Source organism: Acanthisitta chloris, unplaced genomic scaffold, assembly GCF_000695815.1.
Source record: "Acanthisitta chloris isolate BGI_N310 unplaced genomic scaffold, ASM69581v1 scaffold9166, whole genome shotgun sequence".
Classification (NCBI taxonomy): Eukaryota; Metazoa; Chordata; class Aves; order Passeriformes; family Acanthisittidae; genus Acanthisitta; species Acanthisitta chloris.
The window spans coordinates 1-11,821 of NW_008676445.1; the positions used below are offsets into that span (position 1 = coordinate 1).

At 37.9% G+C, this 11,821-nt stretch overlaps 1 protein-coding gene across 1 annotated transcript in view; it reads left to right on the forward strand.

Annotated features, from left to right (window-relative positions):
- Positions 1 to 1,283: 1,283 nt before the first annotated feature.
- The window catches only part of HS2ST1 (heparan sulfate 2-O-sulfotransferase 1), a 75,325-nt gene continuing 64,787 nt past the window's right edge, over positions 1,284 to 11,821 (forward strand). The window contains 1 exon segment of the mRNA XM_009076139.1: positions 1,284 to 1,389. Within this exon segment, the coding sequence (XP_009074387.1) occupies positions 1,284 to 1,389 (106 nt within the window).

Sequence of the window (11,821 nt, forward strand, 5' to 3'; positions counted from 1 at the left end):
CGGCTGCCGCCCCGGGGGCTCCGTGTGCTGCCTGATCGATACGGTCCGGGCGCTCCGCAGCAGCCTTGGCCTTTGAGTTCGTTCATTTGTGTGTTTTGCGAGGTCGGGAGACCTGGGCGGGATCGGTGCGGGGAAGATAAATGTTTCTGTAGTGTGCCTCAATGGGTTTTGCTAGGGGAGCAGCTGTGCTCAAAGCCATTAGGGGCACGGGCGGCCTGCGGGTACCCCTGGCAGGCACCTGGGAATGGAGAAGAGAAGCAGCCGTGGTGCGAAACTGAGTCTGGTGCTGCTGCTGCAACGAATTACCATCTTCTTCACATCCAATTTCTACTTCAGACGTTTTACTAACGCTTGGCGTTGTAGTGAAAGCATAGGATGAGAAGGAAGAGCTCAAGTCCTTGCTCTTAATGACAAATGGATAATTTGTTTTACTCTCGTTGGACGTAAGATGTTATTTTCTGCATTTACTGAGTGTAGTTAGTGATCTCCTAGACTGTCACTGACCTGTAGTTAAACAGAATAATGATGAACTCAAAACCTCTTGTGTAAATTTCTTTTGCTCTTTCTGCCTTAAAAAAGTCTTTTTAGAGTAATATCTGCCTGACAGATAACATCTTACTACTTTGTTTGTTATGCACAAGGCTGCAGAACTTGTATGGATTTTACATTAATTACTTAAGGGTCTCAAGGATGTGAAAAAACACCATTTTGAACTAGTTTATGGTGCCTGGGAATTGTAAAAACAGAGCACTGAGACTTCTGGTGCATACAGGCTAGTTTACAGACACTGTTGATTTTCTTTCTCATATTGATTGAGTGTATGAAGATACTTAGACTATGAACACTTTAACGTTGTAGGAAGAAAAGTGCACATCATGTTCCTTCTGGTGTTAAAACTAGAAGTGGACTTTGTGTGACATGGGAGGTTTAACAGAGAGCTTTTAGCAGAGCCAGAGTCAGCATAACTTAGTGTCGAGCTGTATGAATGCCATTGGGGTTTTACTTCACAGCATTTCTTTTCCACTTTGCTCTGACTGAACCAGGCATCAGAGATTGGGACCCTGGCAGTTGCAGAGGTTGGTGCTTGTTTTGAGGGATGTTTTTCAACTAGAAGTTCATACCAATTATAACCAAGGCATAATTTTTGCAGGGTCTCAACAACTGTAAACAAATATTTGAAGAAGAAAATGAATGAAATTGGAAGATAATTCACACAGGTGTTAACATATTGCTCAAGGTTCAGTGGAATTTTGTATCTGTTTGCTGTAAAGTGGTTCATACCCATGGCTTCAGTGCCTCTGTTGCTGACAGTGTGTGTTGCTTTAGTGAAATCTGCCTCCTAGCAAGAAAAGAATAACATAATGCATGTGAGAACAAAGAATTTTGCTGGTGAAACTTCCTCTTCCCCCTTAATATATATGCAATGGGCATGTTTAAGTTAGATATTTAGAGGACTGAAGTACTCATACAGCTCATACTGCTTTGGGACAAGAATCTAATTACTATCTTCTGCTGATTTTATTTCTTAAGGAGAAGGGAAAACTAAAGTTTATTAAAAGTGAATTGGAAAGATTTGCTTTGTGAGCAACTTACCAGTGATTCTCTAAAACCTGTGGAAGGGCTTTCTGCAGTGGCTTTGAACTTGGGTTCTGCTTTTTTAATATTAGAGTTTGTGCTGTTGAAAAGCTTCTAGCTGCCTGAATGTCTCCCTCTTTACATGTTTGCTATGTACTTTATGATTGGCAAATATTGAGGTTTCATTATGGCTACATTTTGCTGTCATGGCTGGTGATAGTTCTGCTGAGCTGTAGTATGGAGAATGGCTTTCTCCAAATAAAAGGGATTAGTTGGCCTAGTGCACTTGAGTTCCATTCTCCCTGCCCCCTAAAAGAATGAGGTGTGTGTGTGAAGAGGCAGTGATACTGTGATTTGATCACAATGACAAAGTATCTCTTTCAGTTGTGTTTCAGAGGGTGCTTGACGTTAGAAGTCTCATTGCATATTGTTTGGGTATTGCATTTTGAGCTGTGCTACGTGTTTGCAGTGATATATGATAAATTGTCATCTTGGAAAGTACTTGTAAAGGTTAGGAAAATTGAATGACTTCAGATTTGGTGGCAAATAAAATAATTGTGCAGTCTTATCAGCAGTGCTAATAATGTTCAACCATAGTTTCTGATAGAAAGTTGTTTTTGCGATTTCTTCACAAATGAGCAATTCCAAGTTCTGTACTGAACAGTTGCAGGGCTTAATTTCAGTTCAACAAGTTAAACTATCATGCATGTAATGTGAAATTGGAGCATGTTTCTAGGTGAAAAAAAGAATTGGACCTTTTTTTTTTCCCCCCGGAAGTTTTAATATAGGTAAAAGTCACCATGGCAAACTTTTTTTAAGTTGGGAAGTATAGAAGTATAGGAGATAGAAGCAAGTGACTGTTACAAGTGCTGCTGCTGCTTTTTTTCTCTGTAATGAGATTGTGATGATTGTAATATAATTAAAAAAGGTATTTGTAAGCCTGTGGGCTTCTTCATCATATGAAAGAAACTCCCTAATTAAAAAAAACCCCAACAAGCTGAAAGAAAATCAAAATATTCATTGTAATTTCTTTGCAGGTGTTGGACTCAAGCTCTTTACAAATAGTTTGTAGTGGTGAGGACTCAAGCGGAGTCCAGTGATAACAATTTTGAAGTACTTTTTTTGGTGAGATTTGTGCATATACCTATTAATCTTTCATCTTATTTTCAAGTTTGCATGTAAGGGCAGCTAAATTTGCATTCTCTCCAGACAAAGCTGTCCCTAATTGCAGGTGAGAACTTCAATGTTTTTAGTTAAGCCTGGTGTAGGTACTTGCTGGTTAGCTCTAGAAATGCACAGCCCTAATAGAGAATATTGCTCATGAAAGGCAAATGCTGACATTTCACTATCGTTCCTGGAACAGAAATAATTTCTGACTGTCCCTTTAGGTTTTTGGAAGCCAAAAGAAGTTGTAGCTCTGCCTTTGGTATAAACTGACCTAGTGTTAAGCATGTGCCATTCAGACTCCTGCATTGCCATTAGTGTTTGTGGTGAGTTGGATCTGAAAAATGATCCAGATGGAAGGAATGTATCACTATCTTCTCTTCCCTTCCCACAATTTTGCAACATATTGGTGGGGAGGAGCAAGAGAAGAGGGAGGTTGGTATGTATTCTAGTTCTTCTATTAAAATAATTGTATTCTATAACAACAAGTGCTAGAAGCACTTCAAGTTTAGCCTGAGAGGGGAGAGAAGACAGTGGCTTGTTCAAGGATTCAGGTCTGTAGGACTGATCAGAGAAGATGGAGAAAGTAGATGGGAAAGGATTACTCTTTGGTGGGCTGGAAGTGAAGTAATAATGCTACTTGCTAACAGTTCAATGATGCTTACATATTGCATTTTGGAAAGAGTCTGTCTGAGAAACATAATATACCATAACAGGGGAAAAAACAAGGATTGAACTTGCTTCAGATCATGTTGAAACACTTCGTAGCTATAATGTAATGTGGGAGTATTTCTTCTGCTAAGTGATAAACAAACTTACGGCTCATATCTCTTCATTCAGCACCTTGAATTCAGCACATAAAAGTGTCATTTGAGTCTTAATATTTTACTTTTTCAATTTTTTTGTTTAAAATACATAAATGATTTGAAAGGATAAGGCTCTTTCTCCTGAGCCCAGGAAAGAAAATGTGACTGATGATTGATTGCCAGATATTTAAAAAGTTTTAAAGGTAGTTTCCTAGTGCCTGTGGCCCTTGTTAGGGTAGTATCTTTCTGTATCTACTGTGCAATTACCTAATAAACCAGTGTTTCTTTGAAATTAAAAGATTTAACTTCCTAATGATTAAATCTTATACTTTATAGATATACAAGATTTTTTGCTTTTTTGGGACGTTGGGATAGGCATCTTATGTTTCCTTCTTTCAGAAATAGAAAATCTGCCAGTAGCCCTGCCAGTTGCAAGTGTTTGGAAAATCCCTTATAATGTAGCATGCATGGTTCCTTAGTATATTATTTATAATTGAACTTCATTTGTAAAGTGGAGTTTGTGATTGTTGGCAGCTCTGGCTGCACACAGCTATGCAAATAATTTACTAGCATTTCTTTTAAATAGAGGCCTGTTGCCCAATAGTTATTAGTTGCTGCTGAGTAGCCCAAGGCATTCTTGCAGGAGCTGTTTTATTGTATACTGGGTTTCCTGAAATAGGAGTTGTAATGCTGCATCCTTAGTATATCTCCAGCCAGTGGAATGTTCTTCCACTTTGTCTTGCTGCCTTTATCATACTTTTTTCACTTGGTTCCCTCTTACCATTCTACTTCACCATGCCTCAAGTTGTTCCAGACAATAAATTTTAAAGTACTCCTATACCACACTTGCACTTCCCATTGAAGAATGTGATATAGAGTAATTGTGTGAATTTTATTTTAATTTTTGTTATTTATTATATTGCTGTTTGTGTTTTTATATTTATTTATAACATTTGGGGGAATAAATGTTGCTGCTGCTATATTTTTGGGGAAAGTGGTAGTGTCTGAATTGTGACTAGTACAGAACTGTGCCTGTTCCCAAGCACACACCAAGGCAGCTCATACTTGCTAATGGGCTCTGTGACTTGGTCTCACCCTTTCTTGCTGGGACCCCAACATCTGGCTCTAACAGTGGGAATGAGAGACAACTTTTGGCAGTTTCTTTCCTCTTCTGAAAGGCTGCACACAAGAAACTTCAGTCTTGTACCTAGTTTGTGAGTCTCATGCTTTTAGTGAGATAACTTTGAGAACTGGTGGTGTGGTGAGAGCTGTGCCTTCACTTCTAATAGCAGATGCTGTTCTGAAGGGTTGTCTGGCAAGGGGCTATTTTTGTTAGAGGTATTTCAAGGGCAGTTCTGAGAGATGAAATCAAATAAAGCATATGCTTCCAGTCCCTCCAGCCAGGGGTGGCAGTGGATGAGGTAATCACCAGGTAAGGCACTTTGTCTTTCTAGATTTTCCATTGGAAAAGATCAGGTTTGGGCCAGTACATATCGATGTGTGTTACTTTGTAAGGCACAAATTTAAGTTGAAGAGCCCATAGATCCTACAATACCATCCTCCAGGGAAATTGTGGAAAAGAGCCAAGTTTACAATCACCTGTTTAGGAAAAGGCTTGTTGGACAGCCAAAGCAATATGAGTGCCATGCTCTTATTTGTTGTGAATTAATGCAGTATTACAAAATTGGTAATGATGACTATGAGTAGGGAATTGGTTTAAGGCTGAGAACCTCAGGAGAGTGTTCTAAGGAGCTCTGCATTCTGTTCTTCCATATCATTGTTTAGCTACGTAGGAAGAGAGGTTGGGTTATTTCAGTAATGAAGTACCTGGCAGGTTTCAGTAATGTGCTTGGCACTGTAAAAGGAAAAGTGATAGCACGGCTGGAAATTAGAAAAAGCTACTTTTGATGCCTTTATTTACTCTCGGATAAAGCAACTAAAACAATGGTGTTATGGCATAATGCAGTGCCAATACTGCCTTTGTTCTTAGTCTCTATTTGCTACTTCTGAGCATGGTGAAAGTAATTAAAATGGCTGCAATGTACCTCTAAAATCCAATGATTGGAAGTTCCTGTGCTTTTGGGGTTTTTTTAAGTTCTCACTGGAAGTTATTATTGAGGGAACTGGTTTAAAAGGGAGCAAAATCCTAACAGAAACAGAGACTCTCTGTATTACTCCATTAAATTAAAATGGACAGTAGTGCATTTTATATACGTGTGTGTATGTATATAAACACATGAAATGTATATATATTAAAAAAAACCATCCAAAAACCTTGTTAAACTTTGGAGGTAGCATAACTGATTAAACCATTGCTTTCCAATTTATCATTGTTGCCCAGGGAAGTTGTGGCTGCCCCATCCCTGGAAGTGTCCAAGGCCAGGCTGGATGGGACTGTGAGCAACCTGATCTAGTGGAAGGTGTCCCTGCCCATGGCAGGAGGGTTGGAGCTAGATGATCTTTGAGGTCCCTTCCAACCCAAACCATTGTATAATTCTATGTACACGCAATGTGAAATACATGGTAGGATTTTTTTTCTTCCTTGTTTCAGAAAACTGACACATTTGCAGCTGGATTGGTGTTTTTGCACAGCTTTGTATTGCCTCTGGCTGTTAAGTTAGGGACATTTGAGCAGTTCATGAACAAGTAATTTCCATATCTACTGACTGGCAACCATGAGTCACTCTCTGCTAGACTTACTCTGGCCAGACTTGTCTTCTGATAATGAGTGCCTTCTCTCAAAATCTTGCTTCTCTTTAGGAAATAGATGGCTTTTGCATATGGAATCCTCCATGTATTATCACTTCCCTGGATCAGAAGACAGCCTTTTTGGTAACTGTGCAATCTGTAGTTTTTGTCACTTATCTGAAGTGTATTTAAACCTTGTCAAAGCAGTATTAAAATAGTGGTAAGTGCTTTGCTTGGAATCAGTTTATGTATCTGAAATACTAGCCTGGCAAGCATAATGAAAGTTCCATGCTGTAGAAAGATAGCTGGACTAGTACGTGTATTTGCATTATTTTCTCAACCAGAAATAAAAGATAAAAGACTGAGTGAAAGGACTCCAGTGTTGAGAGAGGCATCTGAAATTTGGCCAGCTGGCTGCAGCCTTTCATAAATATGTACAGACTCTGAACTGCAATCTGTCCTACTTGCTATCTGCATGGGAGATGGGTGGTATCTTTCTGAAATCCTTAGCTTTGTGTGATGCTCAAGCCCACCAGTTCTGTGGGATTTGCCCACTTCCCTAAAAGACTCCTGGCCTCATGAAGTTGTGTTCGAAGCTCACATTCAGAGAAGTCTTCACTCACTTAGGAGAGAAAAGTAAACCTCTCCTTCCTGGAATTGGCTCAGCTGGTTCTTTATTCACTCCCCAGCTCCTCACCACTTGACCTTTTAAGTTTTGGAGAACTCAAGTCCCTCCATTTGCCATTCCTATCAGTAACTGCCTGTATTAAAATAGCTGCTAATGCTGATGATAGTTGGTATGCCCAGGCACTTCACTAAAGATAGCAAGTCTATACTTGTGGAAGCATTCATGTTGCACAGATTTGTATGGTTTTGTGTCAGGAATATGCTGACTGTCAGGACATCAGTGTTATTGTAGGGTGTGTTCTAGAGTGTCAGGATCTGGCTTCATCTTGAGTGTCTGTATGTTACCAAGTAATTAATTCATTGCTATAGTTTGGCTTTTTATGGCTATAAATCAAGAGCATATTTTTACCATTGCAAATGTGTGCAGGAAACCTAACTACATCCTCATGTCTTTTTATTTCTCTGGTGTTCAGCATATTATTGGTGTCCTTACTTTGCAGCATCTTTGTGTCATCATGGTGCCAATAACATTGCTGCTATAGTAATTATTATATCAAGTTTTCTTGTAGTGGTAAGATTCATCATCAGTAGCTAGGAGTCTAGGGCAGTGAAAGAATTAATAAGATAATTAAATTACAAAAAGTATTTGGAAAGAAGCTATTTATCACTTCGGCCCAGTCTTTGTCTTCTGTCTTTATGTCCATTCTCTTTCTATATCTGGTTAGAGTTTAAAATGACAGCTGACATACTTTTTTTTTTTTCATCAACTTGCTATTTAATTCTGCATACTAATTTGTGTTGAAACATATGTAAAACTTAAGTGCTGTTTTGATAAAACAGCTTTTGATGATTTTGAAGTGTTTATGCAAACCTTGTGCATAATTGCTGTAAAACTGTAAAGAGTGTGGGGATGGGTTCTAGTGTTCTTTAAATTAAAATGCATGTATTCCCTATTTACTTCTGTAGTGGCTTTTCTCTCAGAAGATCTTATCTTTTTTAAAAAATATATATATTTAAATACATAGGTAAGAGTATGGAGTATATAAATTTATTATGTATATGATCCTATAAAATATAAATGTTATCTATGTGTATATTCCTCACCCTCATTGTTTATAAAAGTGAACGTCCAAGAACATTTGCCAATGCCAAATGCTGGAGTGGCATTTCCCAATGTTGTAATATAGAACTGATGATTCTTGGACAACAGATTGAAAGGCAGGAGCATTTCATTTCACTTTGAAAAAGGTGCAAAAAGGCTGTTGAGAACATGAAGGAAATTGGGGGTATGAGAGTAGTTGTGCAGAGATTATGCTTGTGCGTCTCACTTACTGCAAAGTAGAGAAGGAAATCCAGCTAATTTATTTTTTTTCCTCCTGAGTATTTTCCCAGCATGTCTTTCCATTTTCAGTATTTCTATTATCTTCTTTTCTTGATACATTGTTGTTGAACATATTCAGAACATTTGCATAAATAGCATATCTGTATTTTCTTTGAAAGACATGCATTTCTTTACATTGATTCTGTGGAGGTCTTTGGAGAAGTAGAAGTCTCTTTTTGCAAAACATGGCATTTGCAATGGGTTGTAATAGACAAAACAATCAACATTATATTTGACTGGAGTTGATTTGATCATTCATTTTGAATGATGTACAAATTTAGAGTAAAAGTCAAAAAACAGCATGTGAAAATGATAGAATCCTATTCTGACACATTAAGTAGACCAAAAATTGTCTCCATAGCAAAACAAAGCAATCTTGAACTTTGGCTCCTTTAGCACTTGAATTACAGATGTAAATTGAGGAGAAAATATTATTTTTGGAAGATCTAATTTACATTTTTTTATTCTTTCAAGAAATGGGTATTCATTTTTACAAAAGTTGGGTCCAGCTATGTCCTTCCACTGTCTGGTAAAACTTGTGTCTCACAGGGATTTATTCCCATGCTGAAGGACAAAAGTAGTACACCTTGTCTACTGACCAAAACGCTCTGGAGCACAAGCAGCTAATCACTTTCTGAAGATATGTTTTTGTACCTGGCACACAAAACAGCTTGTATAAGGATCTATATTTTTTGAAATGAAGCCATAATGTAAGTTTTTTGTATCCTGGTGTTGAATGAAGTGTTTCCTTGGTGGAATCCTACTTCAGCTGCACTCCCCATGACAACTTTGGAGTCAGGGTTTTTCAGCATCTCATTTGTCAGTAAACCTTCAGCAGTGTGGTTTCTTTAAACTGTGAAAAGATATTTTCCTGGCAAAATATCTACAATTACATACTATTCTTGATACATTATCCTGTGAACTGAGATGACCATAGCACTAAAATGCTTTCCCTTAATCAAATTAGTGCCTTTGGGAATATTGAATATCTTATAGCTTGCCCCTCTTTTTTGTTGTTTGTTTTTTGAAAAAATACCACCCCAAACAAAAGACCCTTACAGAGCCCTCCTGCTTATCTGAGAACAATTTAGTCTGTTTTAATAGGTTTTTAGGCAGATTAACTGTTTTGTGTTAACTTTGGTGATGCTGCCAACAAGGCAAGCTTTTGAAGATAAGTACCTAATAAATAGTTTGCTGTTTTACCATGAAACCATTAGATCTTGATGTCCAATTTGATGACTTCAAGGTGTGTAAAGTGGGATTGGGCTGAGTATGTTTTTGAACTCCATTTCATTTCGAAAGATAGCATTTCAAGAGTAGATGTATATTGCTTTTTGAAGAATGTTCTTGTCAAAAAAATGACCCTTTGGAGTATGAGCATTTAGTAGGAATTGAAATATTTTATATTTTTACTATCTTTCTACTTCTGTAGAAACAAATTATATTGTTTAAATACTTCTAGGCATTGCTGCCTTTGTTCTCTAAATTGTTAACCCTCAGTTGCTACTTGTGCTACTGCTGCTGGTGTGAGTGAAGACAAAACTTGCTCTGGTGTTTGAACAGGACCTTTTTAGGTTTAAAGTTATCTGCAGCAGGAGTGTACTTAATGTTTTTGTTATATCAAGCTGTAAAAAGTAACCTAAAAAGTTCTAGCATACTGCTTGATTTATACTCCTAAATTAGGGTTTATAGCCTGTGTGTTGAATGTGGCAGCAGTCTAAGTGTTTTCTGCTGTGAGAAGTACCAGAATGACTTTCTAGTGGGCTAGTAATATTTATTCTAGTCCTTGAACTGCCTCACAAATGTGTTCCGAGCCAAAAGCAAAGGCTGAAAGACCAGAAATACCTGTCTAAGCTTTCACTTAAACATAGCAGTGTTTATAACCTGTCATGTCTGGTACAGTCTTGAATTTTATTTTTGAAGCTATTCAACGGCCAAAGCAGTTAGGGTTATGTAAAACCTTCTGCACAGAATTTAAATGGAGCTGCTTTTATTCTAAATTTTGCATTTTGAGGAGAGATGTTGGAGCAGTTGATGATGTAAAATTGCTGTCAGTCATAGAGGTGTATAAGAGGGCTGGAGAAGTCATAAGGCCCAATAGACAAGCTATCAAAGCTAGCAGAGGGTGCATAAAATGTTGTTCTCCCAGCAGTGTGCCTGGCACTCTGGTGGGAGAGTATCATCCACGGATAGCCGGGGTGATAACCGGAGCTGTGTCCAGCTCTTCTGCCTGCAGAGATCAGAGCTTGGAGCATGAAGTTAAAAGAACTCTTGATTTCAGTTGAGTTTAATGCTTTGGGCTTTGAGCTGCAGAGATAGCATATGTTTGCTTCTAGACAGGAAAGGACAACCACCCCTTCATCCAGCCCAGGAAAAAATGATGGAGGATGTTTGTCAGGCTTCTTAGTTATTCCTGAGACATGTTAAACCCATGTAGCCTAAAGGCAAATTTATCTTGTAAGTGCATGGTCAGGCTTAGAGGAGAATATTAAAGATGGACTTATAAAGAGGGTAAATGAGGAGTAGAAAGGATGTGTTACATGAGTATCAGTGCAACTTCTGCATTTGTAAAGCTATCCAGAGTCTGTCTGATTCCGACAAAAAGCCAGTGAGTATTTGGGAATATGCTTATTTTCAAGGCTGGCTTCGCTCTAGTTTAATACTCTGAAAATGTGCTTGCTTCTGATTCCTATTGCTTTGTCATTTATCCTCTACAATGCTGTGAAACCCTCCTCTCCTCTCTAATGTGAAAAAATAACATAAAACTGAGGTGGTGGTTTAGTGTAAAGAAATGATAAATCAACAGTGAAATGTTTAAATGTATCCTCTTCTGGTTTTCCTGTCTGTGCTTTCCAAACCATACTCTGAAAAACATGGTCTTGCTGACATGTTTGTGGGGGCATTTTTCTAAACACTTGTGGTTGATGAAGCAACCCAAAGCATTGTTTCTAGTGATTTTTATGTGCCTCTTTGTGTGATGGCACAGTGCAGATGACAAGGCAGTCTTAATATGAGAATTAGGAAAGAGAAATAGATGATAAATTATTCACCTATCACGTTTAAAGGGGAAAAAACATGTGAAGAAGGAATGAAGATACTGAAAGATGTTTGGGGATTTTTTCTTGTTCTAATCCATAATGAAAAGCTCTTTGAAACAGAATGACTAAGGGGCATTAGTGGTGATTATGTGTAAGTTTTAAATATGTGCACTCTTTGGGGGGTGGAAGCTTGTGTCAGGGTTGCAGTTGAAAGCACATATTGTTTTGCGATAAGTAGTGGGATGTAATAAATTTCTTAAGCTGGTACTGTAAAATTTTCATACAAAATATCTGTTTTGCTGGAAATGATGAAAAAAGGTTTTAAAATGTTAACTGAGATGAAAATTATAGTTTTCATGGATGGATATTGGAAAATGGTGAACTTTGTCGAGACTTGCTTCCTCTCTTTATGCCATCTTAAAACAATATGGAAATAAAAATAACACTTACATCATGTGCTTTTCAAGTATGAAAAAACCTGCTAAATGTCTGACAATGTGACACTTAGGCAACAAAATCTGTCAAGTATTCACATAGCAGCA